The 17,117-nt window shown below is 47.6% G+C and overlaps 1 protein-coding gene across 1 annotated transcript in view; it reads right to left on the bottom strand.

The window, feature by feature from the left end:
• The window catches only part of ANO2 (anoctamin 2), a 335,990-nt gene that overhangs the window by 14,839 nt on the left and 304,034 nt on the right, over positions 1 to 17,117 (bottom strand). Inside the window, exons 21-23 of the mRNA XM_052640077.1 lie at positions 3,883 to 4,035; positions 3,439 to 3,491; positions 83 to 264 (exon numbers count right to left, since the gene is read on the bottom strand). Of these exons, the coding sequence (XP_052496037.1) occupies positions 83 to 264; positions 3,439 to 3,491; positions 3,883 to 4,035 (388 nt within the window). The remainder of the gene's footprint in view (positions 1 to 82; positions 265 to 3,438; positions 3,492 to 3,882; positions 4,036 to 17,117) is intronic.

Below are 17,117 nucleotides of genomic sequence, written 5' to 3'. Positions count from 1 at the left end.
ATACAATTCTAGGTCATCCGGAGAGTTACTTGGACTTGCCGCTTCCAGTCCTCCACCGCCCTCCTGCTCCCGATCACCTTACCTGCAGAACTGAACCTCCTGCTCAAACTGGGAGTTCTCAGGCTGCGTTCCCTCCTTCAGCTGGCTGACGTTGAAAAAGGAGAGGGTGTGGTTGACAAAGCCGTGCAGAGTGCCATTGTGACTGTAGGAGTACTGGTACACCAGGCGCGGGATGAAGTCGGAGGTGACAGCGATGACAAAAGCCTGGGGGCAGAACCACAAGCACCCGAGGGTCGGTCAGGACAGACACCGTCCAGGCGGCACAGGTCCATCCAGCTAAGGGACCGCCCCCGTCCCGGGCTCCCCCTCCAGAGGTGCTGCTCAGACTAATAGAATCCTCGCCCCTGAGCTCATGTTGCTGACCTGCCTGGCTTTTCCACCTTTGACATGTGGAAGGAAACCACTTGGAGAGGGCAATGGCACCCCACTCCAGCACTCTTGCCTGGAAAATCCCACGGACGGAGGAGCCTGGTAGGCTGCAGTCCATGGGGTTGCTAGGAGTCGGACATGACTGAGCGACTTTCCTTTCATTTTTCACTTTCATGCATTGGAGAAGGAAATGGCAACCCACTCCAGTGTTCTTGCCTGAAGAATCCTAGGGACAGGGGAGCCTGGTGGGCTTTCGTCTATGGGGTCGCAGACAGTCGGACATGACTGAAGCAACTTAGCAGCAGCAGCAGGAAACCACTAGCTGTCAAGAGAGTGAATTACGACCACCGAAGCAAAGGATACTAAGCCAGTTTGGACCATTTGGAGAGGGGGGGCATAAACATCTCTGAGATATTTGAACTGATGCTGGCATTGGCCACACCAAAGAGGAGTGGATGGGGCTTTCCTGGTGGCTCAGTGGTAAAGAATCTGCCTGCCAATGCAGGAGACATGGGTTTGATTCCTGGTCCAGGAAGATCCCACATGTCGCACAGCAACTAAGCCCGTGTGCCACAACTACTGAGCCTGGGCTCTAGAGCCCGGGAGCTGCAACTACTGAGCTCACATGCAGCAACTACTGAAGCCTGAGTGCCCTAAAGCCCATGCTCTGCGACAAGAGAAGCCACTGTGATGAGAAGCCCAGGCACCACAACTAGAGGGCAGCCACCACTTGCAACTACAGAAAAGCCCAGGCAGAACCAAAGACCCAGCACATCTGAACATAAATAAATCAATAAAACTATTTTTCAAAAAAAGGAGTGGAAGACTTTCTGAGAAATCGTCAATAGTAATGAGCGTGTGCGTGCTAAGTCGCTTCAGTCGTGTCTGACTCTTTGCGACCCTATGGACTGTAGCCCGCCAGGCTCCTTTGTCCATGGGATTCTCCAGGCAAGACTACTGGAATGGGTTGCCATGCCCTCCTCCAGGGGATCTTCCCAAGCCAGGGATTGAACGTGCGTCTCTTATATCTCCCCTACATTGGCAGGCGGGTTCTCTACCACTAGCACCACCTGGGAAGTCCAGAGGACCACTTAAATGTGATGGGCAAGGACATCGAATGGTACACTTGCCCCTGAGTGACACCAGAAAACCAGGAACACTGTGGCTATGGTTCCACAGGGAGCCCGCTTCACCACTGTCTCTCAGCGCCTTTTATCCTGTCACATGATGGAAGTCACTCTCACCCATTTTGCTTAGAAAAAGTAAGACACCGAAGGAGAGGAGTAGGTCTTGCTGGATGAAACGCACACACCCGACCTCGCCCCGGGTGTATCCAAGTCCTCTATAAATGTCTGCGGAGCAAGCCAAACGACAAACGAATGATTGCCTGTTTAAATGCAGAAGGACTTTCTGCAAAGAAAATCTTAAATCTTTTTGGCAGGTGTTTATACTGTCCCCGGCACCAACAATGAAAGCTCTTTCAAAAAATGCAGTTTAGGCATTGTTTTCTAAATGTATATGTGAGTGTGCAGGGCTATAGCCATATGTGACAGTGAGAAATGTACTTCTAATAATCACAGCTGCAATTAACAGAGCATGGGCCAGACATACCTTCATCATCTCTTTTAATTACTAGAATATGATTTGGTGAGACTCTCACCCACCCCCACTTTTTAACAAATAAGAAGTAAGGGCAGGGAAGTAAAGCCTCTATCATTCTGTTGCCTAGCTGAAAAGTGCTTGGTACTCAAGGGCTTTTTCTCAGAAGCATGCGTGCTCAGTCGTGTCTGACTCTTTGTGACCCCATGGACTGTGGCCCACCTGGCTCCTCTGTCCATGGAATTCTCCAGGCAAGAATACTGGAGTGGGTTGCCATTTCCTTCTCAAGGGATCTTCCCAACCCAGGGGTTGAAGCTACATCTCTTGCATCTCCTGCCTTGGCAGGCAGATTCTTTACCACTGAGCCACCTGGGAAGCCACTAGCACTAGCAACTACTTCTTTTCTAGAAGCCTCAACTCCAAAGCAGCTATTGATCTATTTTCCAAACGGCACCTGATTTCTCAGCCTTGAGACCTGCACTTCCTACATCAAACATCCCATGTGTGATGGGCTGATCCTCTCTGCCTCTCTGCATACCTCATGTCACTTTATGTGTTCTTAGTGGGGAGCCCGGGCAGAGTCAGTACTTCTCTCCCCAGGGAACAGGGGCCATGACTTTCTTGCTGTGCGCTGAGCTGACTGATCTGGTCTCAGGAGATGGAAGCAGAGACCCTGCCTGGCCACCATCTGTAAGGAATGCAGACGCCAAAAGAGCTATTTGTTGGCTTGGGTCCAGCAGGATTTCCTCTGAAACCTGGACACGTCTGGCAAGGCAGTTAAGGAGGTCAGAGCAGGCAGGACCCCTCTTCTTCCATGTCCTATCTTAAGCAAGCAGCGCCAGAGTCCACAGGGATAATTAAGACTCCACACTGACAACTCGGAGGAACGGTAATTAGGAACTGCAGCCTGGGCGATGCTCCAGGTATTGTTCAGCTCCGGAGTAGAGAAAGAAAGGGAAGAGATGGATAGATATGGGGAATTCTTTCCTCGTGACTCTTGGCTCTGAAGAAAGATCTGATCTGGATTCTTAAGGCCAAGGTACGCATTCTGGTGGGTAATTACCTTTCTTTCTCTTAGCGAAATGAACAACAAAGCTGCAGAGCTCTGGCGACAGCCTGATGCGTAAGAAGGCGTGTACTCACTATTAACTAGAGGGGCTAAATGGCAACCCACTTAAGTATTCTTGCCTGGGAAATACCATGAACAGAGGAACCTGGCGGGCTACAGTCCATGGAGTCACAAAGAGTCAGACGCGACTTAGCGACCAAACAATAAGAACAACTGTATTAATTAGAGCTCCAAATGGAAGAAGCTGGGAGGTAACAGAACTGGTTTCCTGCCCTGAAGACCTCAGCTCCCCTGGAAGGCCCTTCCCACAGAGAAACGGTGTCAGGAACGCAAGCACTTACGTTGATGATAACAGAGAATTTGCCGATGCCAGAGAGGATATCAAACCAGATCCCTGTTAAGACAGAAAGAGAAGGGCGTCTGGCTCCCTCCCGCCCCCAGCCCAGTGATGACAAGGCTGCAGCCAGAGTGACGCTTTGCAGGCAAGTTACCAGTGGAGCTCTGCCGGGGCCCCCAGAGATGGGCTTGTCTGGAAAGGCTTAGGGGCAGCCCTGTCTGCAAACCCAGGGGCCAGTGTGTGTGTGTGTGTGTGTGTGTGTGAATCATCTGACCTCCCAGCACCTGAGAAGAAGAGGATGAGGGGGCTCAGAGGGGCTGATGAAGCAAGAGATGCCCCAGTACACTGGATGCCTGACACAGTGGGAGGGAGGCGGCCTGGGAGATAGGGGGAGGGTCAGAGGGAGCAGATGGGGAGGAGCGGAATGGCCTCTGGGCAGCAGACTTACCGATATCCTTGGTCCTCACAGCATCTGGCCGTCTCAGCTCTGTAACGAACTTCTTCGCATCCAGGCGCACTTCAATGACGTTGTTGAGGAGGGCGAACACAGGTGCCAGAGGAAAGGAGGCCACGAAGAGGGTTACAAAGCCAAACTGGATGACTACGAGAGAGCACGGCACGAGAGGCAGCGGGGTTTAGGTGGATTTTGCCTGGCAGCCCTGGCCTCTGTCTCTTCTGACCCAGGTCCTTGTCCTCCTTGGGCTCAGACTCCCTTTCTGGTGTGCCCCACAGCGGGGGTGTCTCTCTCAGCACCTGCAGGCCTAGGGGTCAGTGCTATCACTTGGGTGCAAGGCTCTGTTTAGGTGAGAAGACATGAGAAAAGGAAAAATCTCGACACCTTCCTTCCCATCACCTTGTATCTCCAGTCACTAATTATGCTCATAGAACTCAGAAGTTAACAAACTTCTTCAGCAAAGGTCTAGATAGTCAATGTGTGTTTTTTTTTTAATGGAACTTTGGTTGATTTACAATATTGTGTCAGGTATATAGCAAAGGCATTCAGATACACATATATGGTAGTTTAGTAGCTCAGTCGTGTCCGACTCTTGCAACCCCGTGGACTGTAGCCCGCCAGGCTCCTCTGTCCATGGGATTCTCCAGGCAAGAATATTGGAGCGGATTGTCATTTCCTTCTCCAGAGGATCTTCCTGACCCAGGAATCAAACCCAGGTCTCGTGCATTGCAGGCAGATTCTTTACCATTATAGATTATTACAAGATGTTTAATAGAGTTCCCTGTGCTCTACAGAAGATCCTGTTAGTTATCTATTTTATATATAGCAGTTTGTACCTGCTAATCCCAAACTCCTAATTTACCCCTCCCCTGACACTCTCCCCTTTGATAAGTTTCTATGTCTGAGAGTCTGTTTCTGTTTTGTAAACAAGTTCATTTGTATCATTTATTTAAGTGTTTTTTGATGTGGACCATTTAAAAAAATCTTTACTGAATTTGTTACAATATTGCTTCTGTTTATGTTTTGGTTTTTTTGGCTGCAAGGCATGTGGAATTTTAGCTTCCCCATCAGGGATCAAACCTTCCCCAGGACCTGCATTGGAAGGTGAAGTTTTAACCACACTGGACTACCAGGGGAGTCCCTGTATTACTTTTCAGATTTGACGTATGAGATATATAATATTTGCTTTCTCCGGCTGATTCACTTCACTTCGTATGATCATCTTGAGGTCCATCTATGGCGCTGCCAATGGCAATACTGCATGCTTTTTTAGAGCTGAGCAGATAGTAACTATTTGTGTATGGTCTGGTCATACAACTTAACTCTGCCTTTGCAGAGTGAAACAGCTGGAGCCAAACATGGACCGACAGGCTTGGTTATGTTCCAATATAACTTTATTTACAAAAGCGGTAAATAAAGTGGGCTGGATTCATTTGCTGACCCTTGACGTAACTTGAAAACAATGTCCTACTGTAGCACAGGAAACTATATTCAATTTACCGTCATAAGCTATGATGGGAAAATATGAAAAACAATATATATTTTTTATTTACATATATAACTGAATCACTGTGCTGTACAGCAGAAATTAATACAAAATTATATATCAACTACACTTCAATAAAGTAAACTTTTAAAAAATCTCCCAAAGTTGGCCACTTCTTGCCCTATCTGTAGTCACTGCCTTATTTAGAAAGTAGATTCATTCATCACATGTGTACTGAGAGCTCATTAAATGTCAGGCATGGTGCCAAGTATTTAAGGAGGCAAAGATCTGGACTGCCTTCAAGGAGCTGGGTGTGAAGCAGAAGACAGAAATGTACGAAGATGTGCAAGGAAATTCGATGTGCACCAAGAGAGAAAGAAAAATGTACTAGACACAGTAGAGGCCGGAAGAAGAGAGCTCAAGCCTGCTCAGGGTAGGGACCATGGGGGTCTCCATATGGACATGGAAGCTTAGATTTAATGGATATGCTGTCCCTGCACACAGAATGCATTAAAGACAGCGTCCCCCCTCCTCTCCCCTCCAAAATCGTGTGGGCAGAGGAGTGGAGGCAGCCTGCACCAGTCAGATGGCTGTAAGGAGTCCAGGCCCCCATTGCTTCTCCCTGGACAATTGCAACCACCTCCTCCTACTGGCTTTCCTTGTCACGGGAGACCCCAGTTTGATTCCTGGGTTGGGAAGATCCCTTGGAGAAGGGAATAGGCTACCCACTCCAGTATTCCTGGGCTTCCCTGGTGGCTCAGATGGTAAAGGATCCGCCTGCAATGTGAGAGACCTGGATTCGATCCCTGAGTTGGGAAGATCCCCTGGAGGAGGGCATGGCAACCCACTACAGTATTCTTGCCTGGAGAATCCCCATGGACAGAGGAGCCTGGCAGGCTGCAATCCACCAAGTCTCAAAGAGCTGGACACAACTGAACCACCAAGCACACACACAGTACATCCATCCAGCCCCAAGTCTCCAGGAATCCAAGACCATCACCTAACCTACTCACAAGCCTTTCTGTTGGCTCCTCTCTGTTACTGGACAGAATCCAAATTCCCTATCTCGGGACATAGGTACTGGATTATCTTACCTCTCTAGCCAGCCTCCCAGCACCTCCCACAGCCGTGATGCTTCTGCCGGAATTCCAGGACCCCGAGCTCCTCACCTCCAGATTTCTCCCTGAACCCCTTAGCATCTCCCTTCACTGGCACACAAGCACTCATTCTCCAGCTAGCAAAAGTCTATGCATCCCCAAGAACAGTCAAATGCTATCTCCTTGGAGAAGTCCGCCCCCTCACCCCCCAAAAAGTGGTTGCTTCGTTATAGCTGCCACTGTGCACTGCTGTGATTGATCTACTTGTGATTCATCTCCTGAAGGCAGGGCTCCATCCCTTGGAGTGGTTCAGTAGAGATTTGCTGATGCAAAGTTAGACCTGAGTCTCAAGAAAGTAAGTCTGATAAGACTTCCCTAGGGCTTCCCTGGTGGCTCAGTGGTACAGAAACTGCCTGCCAATGCAGAAGACATGGGTTCAGTCCCTGGTCTGGGAAGATCCCACAGGCCGTGGAGCAACTGAGCTCATGCACAACTACTGAGCCTGTGTTCCAGAGCCAAGAGCAGCAAATACTGAGCCCATGTGCTGCAATGACTGAAGCCTGCATGCCCAGAGCTCCCCAACAAGGGAAGCCCCAATGAGAAGCCCACATAGTGCAACTAAAGAGTAGCCCTTGCTCACTGCAATAGAGAAAAACCACACAGCAATGAAGAGCCAGCACAGACAAAAATATACAAATTATTTAAAAACACCTCCCTATTTAAAAAATATTTTATTTATTAATTTACTCAGCTGCACCAGGTCTTCATCGCAACATGCAGGATCTTTAATTGAGGCATACAAGCTCTTAGCTGCAGCTTCTGGAATCTAGTTCTCTGACTAGGAGTTGGACCTGGGCACCCCGCATTGGGAATGTGGAGTCTAGTCTTAGCCATTGGACCACCAAGAGTTCCCTAATTATTAAGGCAAGTTATTAAGCAATTACAAATTGAGAATAGTAAAAATACCCACCCAGCAGGTTGACAAAAGGGTAAATAATATTGCATATGTAAAGTGCTCACAACAATGTCTGTCACTTAATAACTGTTCAGTGATACCTGTCCCGTGTATTGTTAATTCTTACTGGAGTACAGATGGCTGCAATGTATCCTGCATATGTGTACCTTAAACAGACACATATTTAAGGGATAAACACTGAATGAGAGTCAGAGGCCTCACTTCCATCCCTGGATGTGTTTTTCACTAGCCCCAGGTCCTTAGGCAATTCTCTCTGTCTCACTGGGCTTCTGCATCTTCATGTTCAAATTGAAGAAACCACTTCAATCCCCTTCAGGTCTGATTTGCCATGGTGCTATGATTCCCATTCTCTCGGAGAACATTCAAGATTCTAAGATATCCACGTAAAGAAAGAAAAACCAGGGGCTTCCCTGGTGACTCAATGGTAAAGAATCCTTCTGCCAGCGCAGGATATGGGTTCGATCCCTGATCCAGGAAGATCTCACATGCCTCAGAGCAACTAAGCTCATGTGCCACAATTACTGAGCCTGTGCTCTAGAGCCCAGGAGCCGCAGCTTCTGAGCCTGCATGCCCCAGAGCCTGCGTCTGCAACTAGAAGTCACCGCAATGAGAAGCCTGAGCACCTCAGTGAAGATTTAGCCCTCATTCACTGCAACTAGAGAAAAGCCCGCGCAGTGATGAAGACCTGGCACAGCCAAAAATTAATTAATTTTTTAAAAAAGGAGAAAAACCAGGATCCAAAGTTAAATTAACAAAATGAAATAAAACTAAAGCAGAAGTTTCGAGACAGAGAGAATGCACAGAACTTCACCGGCACACCTGTTTTGGTCTGGCAGTTTGCCTGGGCCACGGTCAAGAGCTGTGGCTATCCCTGAACTGGGGTGCTATCTTAGCCATGGTCCATGATGCCCAGGGGATTCCCTGTGGGCTCTAGGAGACCAGCAGCCACCAGCTGGTGACAAGACATACCAGAAGGCACAGATTTGCCTAGGTCAGGTCCCTGAGATGAACAACTGCCTGGCTAGCGAGCTGGCTGAAAGTGAAAGTGAAAGTAAAGTAGCTCAGTTGCGTCTGACTCTTTGTGACCCCACGGATTGTAGCCTGGCAGGCTCCTCCATCCATGGGATTTTCTAGGCAAGAGTACTGGAGTGAGTTGCCATTTCCTTCTCCAGGAGAAGAAATCTTCCAAAGCAAGCTTTGGGAGCCAGCTCCAAATGCAGGGTCTATCACATCCCTTAATTCAGGCTTTGCTGAGGAATTCACTTTAGAGTCAGGGGTGGGGTGAGGGCAAGTAGAGAGTGGAGCGGGGTGGAATTAACAAGGAAAGCAAAACAGATGTCAGACTAGTTTTCCAAAGCTTGTAAAATGCATGTTTGTATTTAAGTATATAGATGACTCTGTCCTTATTCCTGGGGCTCTAAGTTGGTCTCCTTGGTTCTAATGAGCTCAGGGCTATAGAGGTGATGTTTGTATGAGTGACTTCCTCCAACAGAACTGTTTAAACTCTACAAAGCGCCCTGGAGGACTTAGTGTGGGGGCTGAAGGGGGAGAGACGGGGTGGATTACGTCTGAGAGACTATAAACTGATACAGCCTGTCCTCTCCACACTCATGCAAATGGCACTCAGAAATCCAATGTCCCTCCTTCCAGGATCTTAGGAAAAGTTAGGGCTCTCCACTTCCTCGGCTTCTTCCCTCATGAATTCCCAAGGCAGACTTGAGCCCTCTCCTCTGAGGGGGCTGCCCTGATCTTTGCATCTTCCCTTCACCAACTCTCCATCACCAGGTGTCTCAGTCCTAGGTCTTGGGTCTACGTGGTGCTAATAGTGCCCAGAAATAATCCCAGCCCCACACTGGGTCTCTCCTCTTGCCTTTTCCAGGCATGTCTGTGTGTTTTACACCAGACAACCTTAAGAGGGTGAACTCAGCAAAGGCCAGTGACACCACCACCCTGTCCCTCCTCTGATGCTTCTCCAGGGTGTCCTGGGGCCAAGAGAAACCACCCTCTGAAGACGTTCGATGGCCACAGGTGTTACCGGCTTGGACCGGGTACACAGTTCATTTCCAGGAATCCATTTAGAAAGGCAGGAACAAAGAGGAAGCTTTGTTTCATCTTGGGGAGAGGAAAAAAAATGTATAAAACCATAACCCTCTGGCATACAAATGTCAATTCCAAGACTTGCTTTTTGTTGTCAGAGGTCTACATGCTGTATCAGATGGGCAGCCTTCTGGGGTCACTTCAGAGGACGCAGTGATACCAGCCTTCACCAGCACCAAGACTGGCTTCTAAAAATAGCCACAAGGCTAGGAGCAGGGCCGGAAATCCTAAGCACTCTGCATAATAGAAGCCAGGCTGGCTCCACCAATAACAGATTAGACCTGGGCCAAGCCAATTAGGGAGGAATTCATAAGTTGATTTTCAACAAAATCTTTACAAAGCCTGCTGGCAAGTGCTCCAGAGACGCCTAGCTGAAAACACAGAGACTGGACAGCCTCGCAAGCACAAACCCCATTGGTTTTCTCTTCTCAATCCCCAGCAACCATTCTCCTTTGAAAATATGCAGCTACAGCCCTGTGCTGCCTGATGCAATTAAAATCTTGGCCTTGATTACCTGGGCTTAGGTTAAAATAACAAGGAGGAGTGGATTACACTCGACATTGTCCAGGAAGGACATTTCAGGATGATCGGCTTAAGGAAGAAATAGTGTATCAAGTGGGATAGAGTGGACCAGCCAGGACTGGTGGAAAAACTCTTGATGGAACACAAGTTGTTTTTCATTTACTCAAAATTCTTCACTGAACATATCTACCCTTCCATCACACATGCACACACATCCTCACACATGATACCGCCCAGATCTTTGGTATGGCATTCAAGACCTTTGAGATATGACCCTGAGTTAGTTTTGCAGACGCACGTGCTCCCCACCCACACTCTGAGCTGACACTGAGCCACGGCACTTGGAGACCGAATCTGCCAGCTTTCCAAGCCTCTCAAAACCATCCGGACTTCCCTACAGTCACCACATTCCCCATATTCCTGAGCCTTGGTGCATGACATGGCCATCTATCATTTTCCTCCTCTTCTGTCTGTTGGATGGATCACCATTTCTATTTCAGGTTCCACTGAACCTCCTCTGTGAAGGGTCTCCCCGACTCCACTCCGCATCCCTCCCCCTGGCAGAACTGGGAGCCCGGGCACCTCTCCTCCCAACTCCCATCATGCCCTGCACACATCCCTCTCCCTGTTTATCTGACTTGCGCCCTGAGCCACAAGCTCCTTTGAGATCATGGACGTTTTTGACTCTTCCGAGGCCCTGCCATTTTGTGTGGCGTCCTTCCTGTAGTAGATGTTGAGTGGCTATCTTGTTTCGTGAATATGAACTTAATGTCACCAGCTGTAAATACAAAACAAACGCAAAAAGAGGCAGACGACTGAAATGTGTGGATGGAAATCATTGTGCTTAGTGACGGGGAGGGAGAGGGGGCCGTGAGGTTTTAACATGGTTCTGACACATCCTCACGGACAGCCTCAGCCCTGTCACGCACACAGAAGGCTTTGAAGAAAGTCGGTTGTAAAAGCCATCAGTTAGGACAGTCTAATTCTAAAGAAAGTAACTAGCTTTCTAAAACACTTTCTATAATTTAGTAATTGTATAATATAGTCAGTTTAAAGGGATTAAAAGCTGAAAGTTTAAGAATCTTCCCTGTTGAGATTTCACTGGAGGTCCAGTGGTTAAGACTCTGTGCTTCCAAGCAGTGTCTGGTTCCAACCCTGGTGGAGGAACTAAGATTCCACATATGGTGAGGCTGGGGAAAAAAAAAAAATTCTCCCCATCATGAGCCTCTAATAAGCAATGGAAGGGAAGGACTCAGAAATATGTTGGCTTGAATCTGTCTCCTTACTCAGGAGGTGGTCACTGAAAAGATTCAGCTAGAAGCAGCCCATGAATATAAACACTTAGGTAAAAATAAAGCATGGAAAGGTCCTCACTGTTTCTTTCATCAGCCTGCATTTCCAGACAGTGTCCAGGGATCCCTTTCTCCTAAGGACAAGGGAAGACAACTGTGCTCAGCACTCAGGGTCTGGTGTGAAAGAGATTTGTAAGTGTTGATGGACCACACAAACAGGAAGAGTTAGCAGAAGGCACATGAGTGGCTTTCTTGGAATGGACCTCTATTGCTTAGGAAAATAGTAAAAGTCTTGACAGTAGAAGCATAAAAAGGCTCTCAAAGTCCATCATCCATTACTTATTCATTCATTCACTCATTCATCGAACAAGCATCTACTGGGCACAGTCTAGATACTGAGCACCATGCTCACTGCTAAGGAAGCAAAGATGAACAGATTACTGTGTCATGTCTGATTCTTTGCAACCCCATGGACTGCAGCACACCAGGCTACTCTGTCCTTCTAAGAGTTCACAGGATATAGTGGAGAAGATGGACATGTAAGCAAATCCTGGCTATGTCTTGGAGTCAGACTTTTAAGGGCAGCATTAACAGAGTCACAGTACCAGGGCAGGAGTAACTCACCCTCCCCAGCAGGAACGTGGAGAGACCCACAACCATTGGGTTCGACTTGAAGAACAAGCCAAAGAAACCTCTGAAGGTTTTCTGCATGTTGGTTGATTAGTTAGTGTAACTTGCTCAGTCGTGTCCGATTCTATGCGACCCCTGCCAGGTTCCTCTGTCCATGGGATTTTCCAGGCAAGAATACTGGAGTGGATTGTCATCCCCTTCTCCAGGGGATCTTCCAAACTCGGCAGTCAAACCTGGGTATCCTGCACGGCAGGTAGATTCTTTACCATCTGAGCCACCAGGGAAGCCCCTGGTGTATTTGGTAATTGAGGTCTCTCTTGCCAATCCATTCATCAAATTCACAGACTACTGGGGAAATAAAGACAATAGGTGGAATTCCCTTTCAATCTCCAAAGGATCACCTGGGTTTATATAAGGCTGTTGCTAAGCAAGTTCAGTTGCTAAGTCATGTCTGACTCTTTTCAACCCCATGGACTGCAGCACGCCAGGCCACTCTGTCCTTCACAATCTTCTGGAGTTTGCTCAAATTCATGTCCATTGAGTCAGCGATGCCATCTAACAATCTCATCCTCTGTTGCACCCTTCTACTTTTGCCTTCAATCTTTCCCAGCATCAGTCTTTACCAATGAATCAGCTCTTCACATCAGGTGACCAAAGTATTGGAGCTTCAGTTTCAGCAACAGTCCTTCCGATAAATATTCAGGGTTGATTTCCTTTAGTACTGACTGGTTTGATCTCTTTGCAGTCCAAGGGACTCTCAAGAGTCTTCTTCACCACAATTCAAAAGCATCAATTCTTTGGCACTCAGCCTTCTTTATGGTCCAGCTCTCATTATATATATATTTCCATATATAATGGATTGGACTCAATTCAGAAACCCTGGAAGTTGTAACAGAAAAGACCAGCCTTGAAGTCATGGCTTAAGTATTAAGAATCTATCACCTACAAATCAACACAGCAGCAGGACAGATCAGCAAGGACACGTTTTTTTTTTTATTTCTTTGTGGTTAAGAGAGACTCAGTCCCCACTGTTCCTCATAACTTGTGAATTGTGAAATAGTAATTCCTCTGGATGAAGATGGAAACACCAATGCCTCTCTGAGAGTTCTGCTCCTCATGAACTCAGAGTCTGGCTAAAACAGTCGATCTCAGGTTGATGGTAGATACAGACCAGTCCATAAGCATCCCTCTTGGCTACCCTGGAAATAGAGCTTAGGGCTGTGGGAGTCTTCAGATGTGAACTCCACTGATGGCCACAGAAAAAGGCAGGAAAATTTGGTTCTCAGCCACAGGGGGCTTAAAGGCCTGGAGACTGGTCTTCTGGAAAAATCTTCCCATTTCTCCTATCTTCTATGAGAAAAACTCCAGACCCTCAGAGGTCATGGAGCTTCAATCAACAATTCCTAAACACCCACCATGTGCAGGCAGCTTGCTCTCCTGTTCATAAAATAATCTCTGGTATTAAGTATTATTATCTCCACTGTACAAGTGAGAAAACAGACTCAAAGAGGTGAAATAATTTTCCCAAGGCCACACACCTAGAAACTGATGAAGCTGGGAAACAAAGATAGTTTCTGATGCCAACGGAGTTCAAGGTCCTTTCGCTGAACAGAAATGTAAATATTCAACCCTAAAGTTACAGCATTCCTCCCCCTGCACCCCCACCTCGGTCACTCTCAAGCATCTTAGGTTTCCTTTGGGGGAGCATCTCCAATTTGATTTCTAATCTTTTTGTCAGAGAATGAACTTTTATGATAATTAGCATCCCGATCAGTCTATACAGGTGTTTTCCCTTCCCAGGGTGTCTTCACCGCATATGCGCGTCTTCTGTAGGGGGCACGCTGCAGCTGAACTTGACATTTTCTGTGCCATTGCTCCATCTGCCACGCATTTGTGGCACCTAAAAAAATCTTACATCAGCTTCTTAAAATTAGAGAGCATTGAGTTTCTGAGCTCTATCAATTCACTTCTGATTTTCAGAGAACCACTTGGTGAATTTCCAGCCAATGTTTCTTGAGTAAACAAATGAAAAGCTTGGCTGACTCGCTCTTGTTTACTTTTTTCATCTCCAAAGTGGGAAGTGAAGGCCAGTTACCTATGTGTCCTTCCTCCACTCCCCCATCCATCCATCATCTGTCTTCCCACCTACCAATCCGGGCAGGGGTGATGCAGTCAGTGAGGTGGAAAAGCAATGAAAATAGTAAAGCTTGAGAGAAATTCCCAAGCAACAAATCCCCAAGGATTTTTATTTGCTTTATCCCTTTGTCCTTACATCTTCTTAGAGAGTGAGGGCAAAGTCAATGAAAAGAACACATATGTAAGTGTATGGAGTTTTGGAGAAAAGGAAATTAGGGCCAGACAAAGGAGGGAGACACAAATACACAACCTCTAAGGACCCACAACTGGGCTGCGGGTGCACTCTTAGCTTGGCTGACAGCAAGAAGAGAAATGGGAACACAAGCGAGTTCTCAGTATCTTAACCTAAAATACTGCCTCCATTCACTCCCTCCCTCCCTCATTCATTTCTCAAGCATAACTGGGCATCTCCTCTATGCCAGGAGCCTTCCAGGCATGGTATCCAAATACACCCTTGCCTTTTCTCTTAAGCCTTTGTGGGGAAAGGGGCTCCGAGCGCAGACAATGACGAGCAACGTATGCTTCAAAAGTAAAGGAGAGACATGACCTGTGACTCACCCTCCTTCCCAGAAATACCGCAATGAGACCCTAGATGCTGCCTGAACTGTGTTTAAATGGCATTTGGAGAAGATGGCAGGTACCTGATTTTCCAGTGGGATGACTCAGTTTGTATAAACAGGATGGCTCCAGGAAAGGAATTTCCTGGTTCTCGGAGCCACTGCTTTGCAGTGCACACACTTGGGGTTGTGTGACAAAATATTCAGGCTTCAGCACTGATGTTGGACAGATATTCTGGAAATTCTCATCACTTACAGCTAAGGCAGCCTTGGGACTTGTTTTCTACATCAGTCTTTCTTGAAAACCTGGAAATTACCCAGTGTGGTCCCTACTATCCATGACCAAACAGTATGACTGTTGGAAAGAATCTTGGATGCCACCTAAGTCATTGCTCTCTCTCTGAAGCCTCATTCCCTTCCACACTTTATAAGTGGCCACGTTTACTTGATCATTTCCACAGCGGACTACTCTGTGATGCTTGGAGCCAGCTCTTTCCATTGTTCTTTATTCTCTGCCACATTTGCAAGTCACTGAGACTCTGGGATATTTGTTATGAAGCATAATCATATCAGGAGTTGACTATTACATGGGATATTTTGCCTGGCCTATCCAGATAATTTTACAAGTCAATCCACTTGTATTGCTGGATAAGACCTGCCCTTAAGGGGATAGGATTCCCCTAATTAAGGACTTCCCTGGTAGCTCCCTGGTAGAAAGAAATGGCAACCCACTCCAGTAATCTCGCCTGGAGAATTCCATAGACAGAGGAGCCTGGCATGGGGTTGCAAAGAGTCAGGCATGACTGAGCAACTATCACTCACTGGTAGGTCAGCAGGTAAAGAATCTGCCTGCTCTGTAGAAGACTCAGATCTGATCCCTGGGTAAGGAAGATCTTCTGTAGGATGAAATGGCAACCTACTCCAGTATTCTTGCCTGGAAAATCCCATGGACGGAAGAGCCTAGTAGGCTACAGACTATGGGGGCACAAAGAGTCAGACATGACTGAAGTAACTTAGCACGCACAATGATAAGAATGCGCTTCCTTGGTGGCTCAGCAGGTAAAGAATCTGCCCGCAGTGCAGGGGATGAAAGAGACCTAAGTTCGATCCCTGGGTCAGGAAGATCCCCTGGAGGAGGAAACGGCAACCCACTCCAGTATTCCTACCTGAAAAATCTCATGGACAGAGGAGTCTGGGAGCCTACAGTCCAAAGGGTGGCAAAGAGTTGGATATGACTGAGCAACTAAGAATGCATGCATGCATGCATCTCTTAATTAAAAGCACCTCAAAATAGGTAATCTTGGCCCCTGAGAGGAGGGGAAGAGGCAGACTGTTCCAGCTAAATCAATATAGCCAGGGTGTCTGGACAGCTTTGAAAAATGGTGATGTCTGGGAACTTCCCTAGTGGTCCAGTGGTTAAGACTCCACCTTCCAATGCAGGGGGTGCAGCTAAGATCCCACATGCCTCAGGGGCCCAAAACTCAGGATATAAACATCAGGAGCTACATTGTAACAAATTCAACAAAGACTTTAAAAAAAAGAAAAATGGTGACGTCTGTAGAATCCACCTGTCACCTTGTCTTCAAGTTCCTCAAGAGAGGATCAGCTTTTTCATTCTTTATTCTTCTTCCTTCATCTTCAGACATTTATTGAGTACCTACTGTATGCCAGGTCCTGGTGACTAAGACACAAGCCTCTCCCTCAAGAAGCTCACATCACAATTTAGTGAATAACATGAAGCTAGGCCATTGCCCTTCAGCTGTGTCACTTACAATCCCATGGACAGAGGAGCCTGGCTGGCTACCGTCCTCAGGGTCGGAAAGAATCAGACGTGACTTAGCGGCGAAACAACAGCAACAATTTGTTTGATAAAACGGTGGTAAGACTTTATCAAGAGGTTCTTTTGGAAAGTGTCCCCAAACTCCTCTTGGAGGATTAAATTCCAGTCTATGTTTTTATGCCCAATTTCCATGCTGTCGAAGTCGAGGGCTGCAAGTGTCCAGACACTTTCGCTCGCCGCTCTAAAAGCAAAGAAAGGATTTCCTCTCTCGTCAGGGCCCTGAGGAAAACCCCACAACTGGGCTAGGAGGGGTGTGCGGCCAAGGAGCTTCGAAGCCCACGCCGGGATTGGGGACGGGTTGTGGACGCTGATGATTAATGTCACGGCTGCTCCTGGCCCCAGCATTCTAACCTCAGCTCTGAGCCGGGGAGGGGGGATTTACCTTGAAGTCCTTTCTAGTAAGCTCTTCAGGAAAAGGGTTTGATATTGGAGATTCCCTGGAAAGCCCGCTGCTCCCTTCACAGGTTTCTGCAGCCTAATCCCTCACTCTCGGGTTTCTTTGTCTGGAGCCAGCCCATCCCCACCACCAATTCCGAGCCCGCGCCCCCGGACTCCCGGCTTCCCCTTCACCTCGAGGCCCCTCCCCCAGGCCTTCT

Source organism: Budorcas taxicolor, chromosome 5, assembly GCF_023091745.1.
Source record: "Budorcas taxicolor isolate Tak-1 chromosome 5, Takin1.1, whole genome shotgun sequence".
Classification (NCBI taxonomy): Eukaryota; Metazoa; Chordata; class Mammalia; order Artiodactyla; family Bovidae; genus Budorcas; species Budorcas taxicolor.
This window is presented reverse-complemented; position numbering and strand designations above follow the sequence as displayed.